The following is a 17,094-nucleotide window of genomic DNA, read 5'->3' on the forward strand; positions in this document are numbered from 1 at the left end:
CATGTTACTCTTGCATTTTATATTTTCTTTTGCTGCCCAGTCTCCCAGCTACTTTCTCCCGAACTCTCACCACTTAGGGGTGTGCAAAGAACCAGTCCCAAAATACCGCACTGACCAGCGGAGGTTGGCTCAGCTGAGGGAGCTTAGAGCCAAGTTTTTCCTCTCCTAAGTACACTTGGGTTTGACCAGGGCTGGCAAACTAAAGGGATGTAGAGTTACTGAACAGCAACATTCCCACAATCTTTCCTTTCTTCAGCAGAAGTGCTGAAGCCCTTGCATGGTCCTGTGTGCTGATTTACTCATTCTGGGTTTTTATCATTCTTTAAACTCCAGAAACAAAAATGCTAAAACACGGAGCAAAATTCCAGGAGTTTGCACTGCTCCTACTGCCACCCTGCCCATTCCATACGTGGGATTTCTAAGACTTACAGTTTTTCACTTGTTCAATAGAGTTTTCAAACCAATTGAAATTTTGATACTCTGGTCAGAACTTTGGAAAAGCATTTTGTATCTGCTCTCCAGTCTGGCTGTTCCATGGGATTTTCCAAACACTGGGTTTTAAGGGCACTGTAGATTAGGAAGATGCCAGAGACCACATTTTGTACTGCACCATTCCTGTTTTCAAAGCTTCAAATGTTTTTCTCACCATTCCAATTCCAAAACACTCTGGAAGATTTTGGACATCCACTTTTCTGGGAAGGCAGGCACCAAACACCCATGATCCTGATGCAGATGTTGATGAGCTCTGCAGGGAGAACATGGTTCTGTAGCTCCGGGGCTGGTGTGACCCAGGCCACCAGCGGCTCTGCTCCCCAAGGCAGTTTATTTTATGTTGAAAAGAGCTGCCTTAATGCTTTGCACATCTCCAAGTGTCATTTTGGGCACTTTCCATCTGTCATTTTTGTTCATCTCTCTCTGTCTTTCTTGATCTTCTACCACGAAAGCAGACACGGGAACGGCCTCTGTTAGTACAGGATGAAGACAAACTAAAAGAGCAGGAGATACCTACTGAGACAGCCTTTCCCCGGCCAGCAAGTGAAGCAACTCTTCCAAAGGTTTCTATTGCAATCCCTGAAGAGCAGAAATCACTCAAAAAGTGTCAGCTGTACTCTAGCGTTTTTCCTTCTCCACGTATTCCCTTTATGATGTCCTTTCTCCTGGTTATAGCACTGACTGTTTGGTGGCTGCTCTTTCTCTGAGTGGCAACAGGGTCATGTTGAAACCTCAAGACCAAAGCTCCTGAATTCTGGGCTGTAGTCTCTGCTGCATCTTCTTTGTCCTGGCTTTTGATCTCCATAGTTCACTGTCCCTGGGAGGGACACCCCGTGACTGTCATGTTAATCCCGCTGTATGTCCTTGTGTGGCTGTGATGGGACCTAGCAGGAGTGGTCGTGGGTAGCCAGGTCCATTCTGAAGTTTCCTATGGTGCAAAAGCAAATTCTTTGAATTGTGTTCCCAACTGCTGTGGGAGGGCAGATGGATGGACAGAATCCTGACAGGAGAGTCTGGTTTCCCAAGTCCCTGAAGACTTCCCACAGGAATTGCTGGAGAATTGCTTTTAGGCTCATTGTTTTAAATGTAAGATATTCACAAGCTGAAGAACATTTGACACTGATCTAAAATGTGCTTTACAGGAATCTGCTAAATCACAGAATCCTGGAATGGTTTGGGGTTGGAAGGGCCCATAAAGATCATCTCATTCCCCCTCTGCTATGGTCAGGGAACCTTCCCCTGGACCAGGTGGTTCCAAGTCCCATCCAACCTGGCCTTGAACAATTCCAGGCATGGGAATCCACAGCCTCTGTGTGCAACAAGAGGTTAACTCTCTAGGAAGAACATTGTAATCTAATCCATAAACACTAAATTTCTAGGAAACTCACATTGGCATTTAAATAAAAAGTACTGGTTTTTACTGCTGCTCTTGGTAATAACTTAGGGACAGGGTCTGCTTTTCATTTTCTAGTGAGGGAAGCCTGTGACAAAGTATCCCAGCTTCCCTCTCCACCCCTATTCTCACATCCAAGAAAATACATAATGTTACAGGAGAAAACTCATTGCAAGGAGCTATTTATTGTAAACACAGATTAATTTTTTTTTAATCTGAAGGTCTTTGTGCACTTGGGATGTGTTTTATTTAATTTGTGTGGAACTAACTGATGCATGTTTGCTTAGGTCACAGAGATGGAGTTACCTGTTGTTTGAACATTCCCTCTGTTGGCAAGTTGGCTTGGCCACATGAGGACACACTTCTAATGTTAAAGCACTCGATTGTTTTTGACTTCTTTAACCAAACTGTTGCATGCCAGTCGTTTATTGCCTACAGTGTGTCTGGATGATGCTCCCATTTATCCAAGTTATCCTGCCTGAGCTGTGCAGGCTCCAGCCCAGGTGGACTGAGCAGAGCTGGTTTGTGTACTGGAGGGAAGGTGGGACTTTGTGTCTAAGGGGTTTCTTTTCTGTAAATAGTAATGATGGGGCTGAGCTGAGCCCCCCCCATTTCTCCTTTCAGCACTAATGGTGTTCTCCTGTGTCCACTGGAGGACTGGGCTGGACACAGTCACTCTGAGAATGCCCCCCAGTGTCACCAGTGGTGGCAGCTGCTCCGGCAGCATGGAAGAGAAAGGAGCAGGCCTTTATTACATGGACTAAAATGTGTGAATATATATAAATACTTGTATTTATAACCCTTTCTAGATCTGTATCTGTGTGAACAGTATTATTTAGGAAGCTAGCAGATAAACTTGAAGGAATAAGGCAAACAGGGCATGTGCTGTCTGGTCTGAGGGTCCGTGGGGTATCATGGGCCACTCAAGCCACCAAGCCACCTCTTGCTCTCAAGGTACAAGTTGAGGTTCTAAATGCTGTCTCAGAAACTTAGGTTGCTAGTGAAACCCTTTGTTTTAATCCCACAGGAATCTTTCCAATTCCTCTTGTAACCTGCTCCAATTAGCTCACCAGTTTGTGCCTTTAGGACTTTGTTTTGTGAGGATGCTGATTTTTCATTGGAAGAGATTCCTCCCTTTTTAATACACTGCCTTTAATACTCAGTCTTCCTCTTTTGGCACTAGAAAGTGTAGAAGTCTGAGGGTTGTTGTCCAGGTATAGTCTTGTGTGAAGGAGGGTGCTGGCAGGCTGTGTCCCTGAATCCTTGGAGCATCCCTACGAATGCACTTGGACTCCAGCAGATCTGGTGTGGAGTTTAGGAAGATGGAGGTGGGCCCTGGAGAGGAGAGGAGGGGGAGGATGCTGGGGTGCCATGTGCTCTGCAGAAAATGCAGGGTGGAAGAAGTCAAGGGATACTTGTGGTTGACATTCCCTGCCTGCATCTCCTCTCCAAAAATGGTAGCAGTTGTGATAAAGAACAGGGATTGTTTGTTCTCCCCAACCTGGCATGAAGAGGGAGAAACAGGAGTTGTTTGGATCTCTCTGTGCATTTTCTGTCCGTATTTCCTGGAGTTTGAACACAGGTGCTTCCTTCCCAAATCCATTGCTTGGGATCGCTGCCTGGGGTGCTGCAGTGAGCACTGCTGAGTTTACTGCATTTCTGATCCAGTGACAAGAACTTGGAAGCCACACTGGTGCCTTTGGCAAAGCCATGGTTTCTATAGCTCTGTCACCTATTTTCAAAGGACCTGAATTCTAAAACTTTTTGTCCAGAGCAACCTTAGGCCAGAGTGCTCAGGGTGTCTCATCCCAGTAGGATAAGAGATAGAATCTGTCACATCTACTCAGTTCTTTAACTCTTTAATTCAAGTGGTCTCTTTGTCTTTTTTTTAATCTTGAGATAAGGCTGGTTGTCATCAGCAAAAAACTTGGGAAACTTTACACTCTGAGAATGCTCAGGAACATTTTTGGGATTTATATACCAATCATCGCTGCAGAGTATAAAGAAATTGAACAAATGCTTTCTGTATCTCTGGCAGTTTAGAGGGCAGTTATCCATGTTCATCCAGGTAGATCTGATCCTTCCTGAAAGAGGAAGCCTGTAACTTAGCTGGAACAGAAACCTCATCTGTCCAACGTCCCAGGGATGTGCCCACTGGGCTACAGTCCCTTTCCCTGTCGCTCCTCTGCTTTTTTCCCTGTGTGCTTGTGATGCAAAGGGAGTGATGGTCCATGGCAACCCATGTAAGGTCTAATTCCTGCACATTCTGTGTCCCGTTTGTGCACATTCCATATCTTCTACACCTTGGTGCTCTGGTTTCCCTCTTTTCCCGTGATGTCAGCACAGGATGCAGCACCGAGAGGGGGTTTTTGTGAGTCCTGCTGTCATCCCTGTGCACAGGGAGAGCTGATTTGCTCTAGTGCTGTTTAATGGCTGAGATCTCAGGGGATCTATAAAAGAACCAATACATGAACTTCATTCCTATTTCTCTCAGGAACAAACTTGCTGGGAGCACCAGCAGCTCCTGGCTGCCTGCCCCGACACTGGCACCCATTGACACAGGGATTCACAACACCTTGTTCAGCCTGGCTGGTGCAGTGCCAGGCTATGAGCGATGGAGAGCTGAGTTATCCCTCCTGCAGGGAAGTTGTAAATGTCTGCAGCATGTAACCTCATCCAGGCTGGCATGAGAAATCCTGGTTTTTCAGTGTGACCTGCTGCAGAAAATGGCATTCTGGTGACTGGCACACTGGTGACATTGGCAGGATAAGTCTACCAGCAGTTTTGCTCAGTGTTTTGTGGTGTGGTCACTCAGCTTTTTGATGCTCATGTGTAGGATCTCGCTGGGAGCTGTACAGGGTTCAGTGATTCCCATCATAATATTGACGGTTGGCTTCACACTCACTTCCTGAATCTCCTTACTCAGATTCCAGCTCTTTTGGACACCACCTAAAACACACTGGAGTTTCTTGTGCTTTCTTGCTTTAGGAAAAAGTGGAAACCAGTATTCTGAAGCAGCAGATGTGCCGGAGCCAATAGCTTGGAACTCGGATTCAGCTCCGAGGCTGTGCTGGGTGTGGGGCTCTGTGTGTGATGATACTTGAGGTCTTCATTGCTGTAAAACAACATTCCTTTTTCTTTTTCAACTGCTAAAAGGGAGCAGATAAATGAGGGTGTTGGCTGCATCTCCTCCCACGTTCTGCCTTACTCGGGGAGTGATGGAAGGAGAGCTGAGGACTCTCCGTGGTCAGCTCAGTCAGGGCAGTGTTCAGCCAAGACTGGCTCCCCTCTCTTGGGGTTTGTCCAGTAAGTAGTGATGACTCTAAAGAGTAAGTATTCCATATCTCCCTCCTATTCTGAAATAATCAGTAAAGGTGGATTACCTCAGCACCAAGGGAAGTAGTTTGTGTTTGGAGGAATGAGGCTTGGCTGTACCACCAGCTCCTGGGAAGGTTATCATAGAATCATGAAGTACCCTTAGTTGGAAGGGACCCACAAGGATTATCAAGTCCAGATCCTAATGGTTATGGGCAAAGTCTTTCACTTCACGTCAGTATTAGTAATTTTATCACTCTGAGAATTGTTTCACTGTTTTTTTGGGTTTTCTTTTTTTCCTTGCCATGAGTTGATGGTGCCTGTTCTGACCTACGGGATGAGGGAGGAAACTTTCTGGATAAATTCAGCCCAAGAAAGGGTTATGGATTCATGCAGAAACTTCTTGGTCTGTACTTATTAGTGGGTGACACTGGAGAACCTGACAGAGGTGATTCCTCTTGAGTCTCTGTTTGCATCTGCTGTGGTTTGTGGGGCTGGAGAGAAAGATGGGCCTTGGGTTGGGCCCCTTTGGGATCTTTTAGCAATGGTAGACAGTCTTGTTAGACTAGTCCTGTGGGGACTAGAAACACTTTCTTTTTTTACCTAAAATGCTCTCTTTTGGAACACTTTTTTGGTTTTGTATTTTTTCTCAGATTTTTCTTTGTAAATATGTATATGTATCCATTAATAAATGTTATTGCAAATCAGATCTTTCTTTCCACTGCTTATTAACCAAAAAAGCTATATATGATCTGTGTTAATGACTTCTTGGACTAACCTTCAGTATTCCTTTCTCAAAGCAGGAGCCATCAGACTCTGAGTCATTGCTGATGGCATTCAGAGTGTAGGGTCTGTTGGACACTCTTGGGTGTGGGTTGAGTGCTCCTGGGGAGAGGGAGTACACAAGGCTGCAGCTCTAAGATCTCAAACTGACCAGAATAATTCAATTGAGGACTAAATCCAGCTTGGTTTAAGACTGGCTTTGTTTGCAGGAGTCCTCTACCGAGTGCTTAATGTCACTCTAGCACCTTCTCCCTCTTTGCTTTGGAGACTGTGTGGTAGGAAAAATCAATTGCAGTAAGTTGTTTTGAGAGCAGAAGTGGGGCAGGTCCTGCACAGCTACAAGAACCTCTGTCCTACCTGGTGTGTTAATGTGGGGACAAAAATACTCCTTTTGGGTTTTGTAAGTGAAGAAACCACATTCCTAATGAACCACTGTTCCTCAGCTCAGTGATACAACATGAGCTTCTGGTGGATTTTTTCTGGTTGAAGCTCAGGTTGTGTTTTGAGGTTGTTTCAAGAGTCAATTTTAAGTCCTGAGTTTTTCAAGATTATAGGAATGCAGATCTGGCTGCTCATAATGCTAGTTCCCGAGATGAGCGTGGCACCAAGGCAGAGCTGTAACTTCATGTCTTGGTTTGAAAAGACAGGTGTCTGTTAAGGAAGGCAGGAGCCTCCCTTGAAATGAAAAATGTAAACCCCTTCCCTCCAAATTATTATACTTTTGAAATTAAAGGGCTCTCAGGCAAAGAGATGGGAGTAGGAATAACAGTTCTTTATTAGAGAAAAAACAGATATTAAAAAAATGAAGATAATAAAAATGCAGTAATACCAAGCAACACTGCCAGAGTCAGAGCAGGCCCTGGCACGCTGTGGCTCAGGCTGGTGGCAGCAGTGCCATTCCATGGTGGCTCAGCCCTCCTGCAGTGCCAGCTGTGCTTCTGCTGGAGCAGGGATCCTGCACAAGGCTGGAGTTTTCCTCTGCAGCTCCAGGGCTGCTGGAGATGGGCCTGCTCTTGCTCTGGCAATGCAGGGCAGCAGAAAGCTGCTCCTCTGGGAATGCAGGGGGCAAAGGCTGCTGTGCTGCTGCCAGGCTCAGATTGGATCCAGGGAGGAATGCTTGGCTCCTGCCCTGGGCGCAGCATCTCCCCATGGGATGATGGAATTGGATCAGCCCTGCAGGGACACTCAGTGGCCATGAGCAGCAGAGATCTCCTGCAGGGAGGATTGGCTGTGGCAGAGAGAAAGAAAACTGCCCCGTGAGCAGCAGAGAACTGCCCCAGCTCTGACAGGCGGGGGTAGAACACACAGCCTCAGACACTTCTTGCAACCTAAGACACCTCATTTATGGAATGAGGGAAGTGGATTGAGCAGCACAAAATTGATGACATTTGTAAACACTGACTTTATCCCCTCTTTTCACCTGCTGCTGCTGCACTAAGGCAGCTCTTGCAATGCCACTAGTTTGTTCTCTGCAGAGGAATTTTGGAATAAAGAGCCCTTCATGTGAGAATATCTGTCCCACAAAGGAGATGGGAAGGAGACCAGTGGGGGTGGGCAGAGGAATCATATTGCCCAACAACCTCATTTCGATAATTTAAGTCTTGATCTTGAGGTTGTTTCGTGTTGCCCAGACATTGATGCAATGATTGGAGGTGATTGCTGTGTGTTGTGTAATATATTGGATTCTTGTTCATGACAGAATTTAGTTTTTTGAAGGTTTGGGTGCACAGTGTGTTTTCTAGCATTACTTTAACTTTTGGTCAAAATCTCTCTTATCTGTTTGTCATCTGAGTAGGCTGGTCAGGATGTTGTGATCAGATCAATTGCAGTGAGAAAATCCACTGAAAACCACAAATCCGTGTGTAATGTCCATCCTTTTCAATGCCAGGGTGTTTTGAACAGCTTCTGAACATTTTTAACTTTTACCTTAAGGCAAAGCAGCTCGGTAAGGCAGTGGCGGGTACTGTAAAATAAGGATCTCTTGTTTTCTGCTTTATAATACTTTTTACCCAAGTGCTTTGCCAGCTGTGAGATTGACCATCAGTTGATCTGGGAGCGCTCTCTGGTGAGTGTGGTTTGCTGCAAAACAACATCATCTCCTTGTGCATCCCTAGACAGTCACTCCGAGCCTGTGAGCTTCTGTGGATCCTTGTTTGGGGATAACCTAATAACGGCGTCAACAATTCCATTGCCATGCTGGAAAAGAACAGGACTGGGAAGTATTAACCAGCTGGGATTCCTAGCGTCTCATGTGGTGGTTGGAGGCAGTTACTGTGCACTATAACTTCATGGTTTTAGCAATTTTTATTTAATAGTAACTGGCAGTTGACATAATTTCAGCACTCCTTAAGTTTTCTGCAGGATAGTAGTCTGATTTGGGATGGGAATAATGGAATATTCAACAGAGAGAGGCAGCAGCATGAAAAAAAAAAGTCCACACTGACAACACTGGGCAGCTGAGTTATACAAGTAGATCCTGATCCAAAACAGCAGAGTCTTGAAAAAACACAAAACCACTTTTTGAGAAAAATAAATCCTTTTGGCCACTGGTGTCAAACATGAAATGAAGCCTGTTATTAATTTATCCCCAGTCTGAATTATTGTGTGTCACTTCATTGCAATGCTTCAGCCGTATCTTCAGAGGCACAAAGATTTGTATTTTAAGGGTGGTGCTTTAGTTGCATTCATGTTTGGGTCAGTTTGTTTCTTCTGAGGCATTGCATCCTGTCCTGTATTTAATTTACTATGTGTTTGACTGCTTTGTGCTTGATTTAGGCCTCACTGGTTTGGGGCTATGTCCCTGGAAATGAGTAGTTGGCAGTCCAGGCACCTCTCAGGTTTCCTGGGTCTCAAGGTGAGCTTGGAACTCTGCAAATCTGAGCCCTAAACATAGGTATGCTTTGGCATTTGAATTTAAAACAAATCTTGATAAGATCAGAATTTGTAATGGATGCTGCAATTCCTATTGGGGAGTTTTACATAGATAACTTTATTTAGAAACAAATACCTTCCCATTAGTTTATCTTAATAATAATAAGTGGAATAGGAAGGCAAGGCAAAAAGTGTTTCTGATCAGTTGATCTTATCAGGATTTCATTCTGTCTTTCCAGCTTGCATGTTTGCTGCTGCTCTTGGCTCTACTGGTGACGAGAATACGCGCGGCACAGGCTCCATTCCAGCTCTCCCTTCCTTTTTGCATCTGTCATACAAGATGCTTCCAAATGCAAATTATTTTATCTGTCTGTGAAAGGGAACTGGGAGGTTGTTTTGACTGTATACAGATTTTTGCCTTTTAAATACATCAGTGTTTGTGTAGCTGCTTAATCTTCTTTGTTTTATCTGTGATTCTTCTGTTGGCTGAGTAGTACTCCAGCTCTTACATAGGGAAATCCCACTCCTAAGGCATGTTCCATTAAACCCCAGAAGATGAGCTGTGTCTTCTCAAGGTCCCATGAATAATTTGCAAGGTTTAGCATCTATAATTAAGGGAAGGTCAGCATATTGGCAGTATATAAATTCAAGTTTTAAACCAACAGGACATGGCTCTACACAACTGACAACCCCATTCATGTTCTCTTTTGTGGAATTTTGCTATGTAGAGTCTTGTGTTAGGAAATGAGGGTGAGATCTGGATGTGATATCGTAGAATATCCTGAATGGGAAGGGACCTGCAGGGATCACCCAGTCCAGCTCCTGACCCTGTCCAGACCCCCCAACAACCCCACCCTGGGCATCCCTGCAGCTCTGGCAGCCTCGGGGCCGTGCCCATTCCCTGGGGAGCCTGGGCAGTGCCAGCACCCTCTGGGGGAAGAACCTTGCCCTGCTCTCCAGCCTGAGCTGCCCTGGCCCAGCTCCAGCCATGCTCTGGCTGCTGTCCCTGTCCCAGAGCAGAGATGGGAGCTGCTCTTTGGGAGGAAGCTGCAAACTGCCTTGAGGTCTCTAAGTTTCTCCATGTTTGGAGAAACATGTGGAAGTGGGTTTGGTTCAGAAATAGCCTTTCTCTGTGAGCACAGTCTGACCTGCCTATCTCAGTACTGACTGCTCTCTCTCTATTCCTATTAAATGCATTTTGCTAAGCAATATCCCAACAACTTAAGACAAGCACAAGAGGCTGGAAATTCTAATAAATAGAAATCTTACCGCTTGCCTGTCTGCAACATAAAGCAGAAGAGAGAATTGAAAAATACCGTGAGAAATGGGGGAAGAGTAATTTCTTGAAATTATCCTTTAAAAAAAGCATCTATTTGTTCCTACATAAAGCAGCTCCTGCTCTTACCCACCATTGAGCTGTGCCATGAGAGGAGGTCAGTAAAAGTGAAAGCCTCTGGGGTATAAAAATGAATCATACCAAATAACGCACATGCTTCAGGCCTCACATTTTAAGCACAAATTGCAGGTTTTTTGGTTGCCCAGGGAATCTTGTTAGAAAGTGAGGCAACAGTTTCAAGATGTTAAAAGCAGAATCAGGGGATGGTTTTGGTGGGTTTTGTTGCCCATGTAAGTCCCCTTTTGATACACTGATTGATACACTGAAATTATTCCAAACTGAATAATTTGGAATTATGAGCAAAACTGACCAAAAAGTGCTTAGTGGTTGCTCTCCCTTTAGGTGCAGACAGTTTTCATATTACTTCCTTAGAATTTAGGAGAGTGGATTATTAATGTACCAGGAAGGCTGTGTCAGTAAATGCACTGGATACAGCACAGAGGTTTTTCAGTGTCCAGCCCCACAGTTGCATGTGTTACTGGAGATATGATATATGATAAGAACCTGATGTTTTACCTTGATGCCTTCTGACCTCCTGCTCTCCTTAACTCCCTGCTCTCTTTCTCTCTCTCTCTCTCTCTCTCTCTGGCCCTTTTTGTGTATTCGTTTCTTTTTAGAAAATGAGTGACTTTCTCTCCCAAGAGGATGTGGCTGCAGTGGCAGAGTGGAGCAGTTTTAACACTGGCTTTGCATGGGAGGGCTCAAGGCAGTCGGTAGTTTTTAGTGAGACTCCAGTGCCACCCGCCTCACAGCCTTCTGCCAGCTGGCACTTTGGTTCTTCCTCCCTAAGCAGCGAGGAGGAGGAGAAAGAGGAGGAGCAGGAGGAGGCGGTTCCCAGCCGATCCGCCAGCGAGGAGGACCTGACATGTGGAAAGGGGGTTTGTGTGGATGTGGAGAAGGACTCAGAGCTCTCTGAGCTGGAGCCCCCCCCCAGCCCTGCCACACTTCCCCGGCAGCCCTGGGGAGGAGAGGAGGAGGAGGTGGCAGAGGAAGGTGAAGACAGCTTTGCCTTTAGAAAGCCACATGGTGAATGTCCCAACCCAGATGCTCCTAACAGGCTGCTGGAGCTCATTCGCTGCTTCCAGGTAGTGAGCCCAGCTCCTGCATCCCACGCCCTGGCTACCTTTGGAGTGGGAACCCAAACACTGCAGCAAGCAGATGCCACAGACCCACATAGGGCTTGGGTTTGCTTGGCTTGGACTCGTGCTTGGAGCTAATGAGCCGGTGAATCTCCCACAGTCAGTGCCATAAGCCCCTCTCAGTTTATCTTTGAATTAAATATGAGCCACTGTCAATTCGTCTTTGCATTAAATACAACTCCTTCTCAGTTTATCTTTGCATGAAATACAGTTGCCACTGTGCAATGCCCTTTGCTCTTCTTGGATTGAAGCATCCTGTGGCATTCCCACAAAAAGGCAATATTCAGGCTCAAAAATTGTGTAATTTTAGCTCCTTAAGGATTTTGCTGGCCCCAGCTGGACTGGCAGCTGACTCTCAGCACAGCAAAGCAAATTTGAGGTGCTGTCCACTGTGTCCCTTTGTGCTCCCTACTGTGGGAGGGATTCTTGCCTGCTCCAGTGTTGATGTTGCTTTTGGTTCAATAGATGCCTGTTCCCCCCTAATGATCACAGTGGCATCTGGCAGGGTTGGGGATGGTGGCAGAAATCAAGCCCTCTGGGAAAACACTGGCTCTGAACTCACTCTGTCTTCTTCTGGATAATCATCAGGTGTTGGAACAACTGATTCCTCTCCACCCTTCTTTCTTCCTGTTTTGTCTGACATTGATTTAATAAAAGTTAAAGATCTGATGAGGATTTTTCATAATGCAATGTTAGTTTTGAGGTCAGGATAAAGCTGCTCAACTGTGATAAGTGCCCAGGGTTGCTGTTAATCCTGACACTGGCATCAGAAGATGAGGGTCATCTTCTCCTAGCAACTGGCAATGAGCTTCTGGTAATTAGAAGGTTAAGAATCAGTGGAGACAGCATAGGCAGCATCTGTGGTGTTGTGACACACCCGTTAAACCGTTAATGCCTGGTTTGGGCTGACTAGAGTCCACAGTGTGGGGAAGGGCTGGAGGATTTTGCTGCCTGTCTAATCCTCACACCTGATCGCTGCCCTCGGAGCAGTGTGTTGTTCCAGAGACTTAAACCCAAAGATTTCCGGGCTGACCTTGGTTCCCACAGTACTTTTATCAGATCAGTGTCAGAACACTTGCCAGCAGCCCAGTCAGGATGTAGTGATGGGAACTGGCTGTTTACAAGATGTTTTTAACCCTGTCTCACAGCCCCCGCTAGTGAAGACACAGACTGTCACCATCTCTGACGTGTCCAGCGCCGTCAAAAGTGAAATTCCCACAAAGGAAGTCCCTATTGTCCACACAGAGACAAAGACCATCACCTACGAAGCTGCACAGGTAAGGTGTGTTCTGATAAATTTCCTAGGGGCTTAATTAAACCCAAGTAAACATTTTGTTTCCGAATCCTCAGGATGAGACAGCAGCACCTGCCTGTCTCTGCATGTCTGAGTGCAGCACGGGCATTAACTGATGCTGTGGACACTATTTCCAGGTGCATCTGGTATTTTTAGAGGAACAGTGGTTTTGCTATCCCTGAAGAGTAATTATTTTTTCAAGATGTGCTTGCAAACAGAATTTATCTTCAGTCACTGGTGGCTTCAGGATGTGGCTCTCTCTGTACAAAGTTAACCTGAGTTGGCCTTTTTTCTGCAATAAATACCTTGTCTTGTTTTCCCAGATCACCCAAAGAGGCTGTTTATGCCTCTTCAGAACTTGGTTTATATATTACTTGGTCATCCTTAGGTTTCAAGACTGAAATGGTTGTTAAAACACCAAATGTTTTGTATAAAATGCAACCTCAGTGGCTATGTGGTGACTGGAAAGTAAAAATCTTAATAGAGCAATATTATGAAGCAGAGGATATGCAGGTATGGATTCATTGCTGAGGTTAAAATTAATCCTCAGTCTAAAATAGGTTTTAAATCACAGCATGGCAGGATGGTTTGGAATGGAAGGAACCTAAGAATTCACCCAGTTCTAGTCCCCTGCCATGGGCGGGGACACCTTCCACTACCCCAGACTGCTCCAAGCCCTGTCCAACCTTGGAGACTCCCAGGGATCCAGGGGCAGCCACAGCTTCTCTGGACAACCTATGCCAGGGCCTGCCCCCCCTCCCAGGGAACAATTCCTTCCCAATATCCCAACCATCCCTGCCCTCTGGCAGTGGCAGCCATTCCCTGTGTCCTGTCCCTCCATCCCTTGTCCCCAGTCCCTCTCCAGCTCTTCTGGAGCCTCTTTAGGCCCTGAAATGGCTATAAGGTCTCCCAAAGCCTTCTCTTCTCCAGGCTGAACGCCCCCATCCCTCCCAGTCTTTCTTCATTTATTTGAAATTTTGGAGCCTGTGTCAGCTTGGCTTTGCCATCAGTGTGGCTGTCATCGGCAGCCTGTGCTCTGCTGCTGCAGTGAAGTGACTGTGGGATGTTGTTATGGATGCAGGAATCTCATGATTGTATTATTTGCGATTCCTACGGAATGCTGTGGCTGCTCAGCATCCTCCCAGCTGCAGCACCAGAGAGATCATTCAGACCATGGTGGTGAGCATTGCCCTGGGTTTCAGTAAGTGTGTTGGTGAACGGAGGAGTTTTGCTCTAACTGGAAAATGGAAAGGAAAAGTGATCTCCAGGGATCACTGGGATCAGTCAGCCATGTGTGCACAGGATGTGATGTGCCATGAGATCTCTTCCACACTGTGGAAAATGGTCCCACCTTGTGGTAATTCCAGATATTGTCCCAGTGCTGAGCAATGACGCTGCCCAGTGGGGACATGGACAGCGCGGCCAGGATGAGCTGGTCAGGATGACTTAGTTTGGGATTTTTGGCAGACCTTGAGTGGTTGAGTCAGGCAGGATGAAATCCAAGAACCAGCTCTAAAAGTTATTCCTGTTTCAGCAAATGTCTGGACGTTCTTTGCTTCTGCAGAGCATAAAGTGAGGGATGTGCAAGGTGTTGTCAGGAAGGAGGAAGGATGACAATTACCTTCTGAGTAAGATTATGCTCTTGGCTTTGTTGATCTCCATGGATGCAGGCATGTGGAATTTGGGATCGGTGTCTGTGTTGGTCTCCTGTCATGGTTCAGGCATGGGTGGTATGACCAGCACTGCGGGGCCAGCAGCATGCTCAGATTTGGGTACATCCCAGCGCCTCCAGTCTGAGGGGTGTCACAGGTCCTCCCTGAAGGATCTGTGCTTTTCCAGCCTTAAAGCATAGGGGCTTTGAGCTTTCAGAGACTTGCCCATCTCTTGTGTACCTAGGCACAGGTTGACTTGTGCACGATGGAGCTGCTGTCCTCAGATTATCCTCTGTCTGGCTCTGGTGATGTGGAGCCTTTGCTTCTGTTCCCACTGCTCAGGGACTGATGGCCTGTTCTTGTGTCCCACAGACAGATGGTGGCAATGGGGATTTAGATCCTGGCATCCTGCTGACTGCCCAGACCATCACTTCAGAAACCACCAGCAGCACCACCACCACCCAGATCACCAAGGTAACACCAGGGAGCACCACAAAACACCAATTCAGCCAACAGCCTGATGGAGAGATGAGCAGGGATGAGTGAGAGGGAAAAAACTTTTTGGAAGGTCCTTTCAAATACATGATTAGTACATGGAGCAAAGCACAAAGGGTTCAGTTTTGCCTGTGTTAAATCTGTGGATTGTGCATTAATTGCAGCACAGTCTGGACATGGACTCTGACTGTCCTGTGGGGGACAGCAGGAAGAGCTGTACTGTGAGGAGAAGCTTTTCCCTGGCTCAGCTGTAAAAAATAACTCTTTGACAGTTTTTCCTTGACCAGCAGCAGTTTCTCCTGTGACTCTTAATGCCAGGTACAATTTGGTGACACTATTTTTGGATGCCATCTTTAGACAGGCAGCCCCAGTGAGCTCAAACGCCTCTGCGCTTTTACACTAACAGCAGCTTTTCCTTCTGTTCTAGACTGTGAAAGGTGGCATTTCAGAGACACGGATTGAGAAGAGGATTGTCATCACAGGAGATGCAGATGTAGACCATGACCAGGTAGGAGTATGGATATGATCCAAAAGAATTTCCCAGAGGTGGCAAAAGTCAGTCAGGCTTCCTGCTCAAAGACAGTGTCACCAAAAAATGAACCAGGGAAATTTTACTGGGGTAGAGATGAAAGTTCATATTTTTATAAATTGTGGCTGCCCCATCCCTATAAATGTTCAAGGCCAGGTTGGACAGGGCTTAAAGCAGCCTGGTCTAGTGGAAGGTGTCCCTGCCTATGGCAGGGGGTGGAATGGGATGAGCGTTTAGATCCATTTCCAACCAAGCCATTCCATGATTCTCTATCAGTAATAAGTTCCTTTTTGACATTAAGCATCTGAGCCAGGAAAGCTGAATTCTATTCTGAAACTGATGAGCAGCAAAGTTTTGATTCCAGAATTGTTTCAGACAGTTGTAGGCTTTTTTAAAAAATCCATAAAAATGTGAAATAAAAGTTTTCCTTGACATCTGGCTGATCTGCATTCCTTTTCCTATAACTTTGAAGCACAATTGCTATTTTGTAGTGCCAGAAGTCATTTCAGAGCACTCAGCACCTGTGTTACATCTCTTTGGCTTTATATGAAACCTTTCTGATGACTCAGCCTCATTGGCCTCTTGCATGTGTTGGAAGTGATGATTTTGTCATCAGAGAATTATACTTTGAATTTAAATTTAGTTGCAAGTATCATGGGGGTGGAAAATATTCTTATGACAAGATCTAGTTTATTAACCCCAACAGAAAATGTCTGAGGTGTGCCTATCACACTTGCTGGAAGAATAAGCAGGTTATGCTTAAATGCTCTCATCCATCTTCTGCCATGGGGCAGTGGACAGAGGGTATTCTTCAAATAGTGCTTTTCCTTTCAGAGATAATGTAATTGCACTAAAAGTCACCAAAGTGTGTGGCTGAAGTCCTGGGGGCAGTGTTGGGCACCACAATTTAAGACCTAAAACAGTTAAGAGAGATTCCAAAGGAAGCTCTGGAGATGGTGAAGGATCAGGAGGGGCCATCGAGGGGGTGGCTGAGGGCACTCACTGTGTTCAGCTGGAGCAGAGGACACTTGAGGGCAAAGCTCAGCAGGGGTTGCAGCTCCTGCCAAGCTCTGATCTCTGCTCCCTATGATAGAGGAGGTTTAGACTGGAGAGCAGGGCAGGGTTCTTCCCCCAGAGGGTGCTGGGCACTGCCCAGGCTCCCCAGGGAATGGGAATGGCCCCAAGGCTGCCAGAGCTCCAGGAGCATTTGGACAGCACTGCAGGGATGCCCAAAATGGGGTTGTTGGGGTGTCTGGGCAGGGCCTGGAGTGGACTGGATGAGAGTCCCTCCCAACCTGCGATTGTAATTTTATCAAGTGCATCTACTTTTGTTTTTTACACCCTGAGTTTGAAGAAGGTTCTTGTGCCCTTGGGGATGGTGGGTGCCATGCTCTGACACTCTGACATGCTCTAATCCATGCCCTCCGTGCTGTCCCTCAGGTCCTGGCACAGGCGATCAAGGCTGCTAAGGAGCAGCACCCAGACATGTCGGTGACCAAAGTGGTTGTGCACCAGGAGACAGAGATTGCAGAGGAGTAGTTGGGCTGTGTGAGTAGAGACATCACCTCGGGTGGGGGCAGGGGGTGATTGATCTCAGGGCACAGGAGATTTGGGTAAAGAGGGTCAGAGTTGAAGTAAAATGATCATTGTTCTCTGCCGAGTCCTGCTCAGGCTGTTCCTGTTAGAGCCGTGGAGGCTGATGAGGCAGTCACAGACAGACTAATCCTGTGGAAAT

The 17,094-nt window shown here is 46.3% G+C and overlaps 1 protein-coding gene across 39 annotated transcripts in view; it reads left to right on the top strand.

Annotated features, from left to right (window-relative positions):
• The window catches only part of EPB41 (erythrocyte membrane protein band 4.1), a 110,848-nt gene that overhangs the window by 89,575 nt on the left and 4,179 nt on the right, over window positions 1-17,094 (top strand). For 13 of the 39 annotated variants that reach the window (XM_038160754.1, XM_038160757.1, XM_038160758.1 and 10 more), the window contains 4 exons: window positions 12,538-12,666; window positions 14,708-14,809; window positions 15,258-15,338; window positions 16,800-16,907. In XM_038160754.1, the coding sequence (XP_038016682.1) occupies window positions 12,538-12,666; window positions 14,708-14,809; window positions 15,258-15,338; window positions 16,800-16,898 (411 nt within the window). In that variant the 3' untranslated portion in view covers window positions 16,899-16,907. Of the gene's footprint in view, window positions 1-40; window positions 6,735-7,997; window positions 8,049-10,867; window positions 11,336-12,537; window positions 12,667-14,707; window positions 14,810-15,257; window positions 15,339-16,799; window positions 16,908-17,094 lie in introns of those variants that run through there. The other 26 variants (XM_038160742.1, XM_038160744.1, XM_038160747.1 and 23 more) reach the window with 8 other exon arrangements.

This window comes from Motacilla alba, chromosome 23, assembly GCF_015832195.1.
Source record: "Motacilla alba alba isolate MOTALB_02 chromosome 23, Motacilla_alba_V1.0_pri, whole genome shotgun sequence".
NCBI classification, from domain to species: domain Eukaryota; kingdom Metazoa; phylum Chordata; class Aves; order Passeriformes; family Motacillidae; genus Motacilla; species Motacilla alba.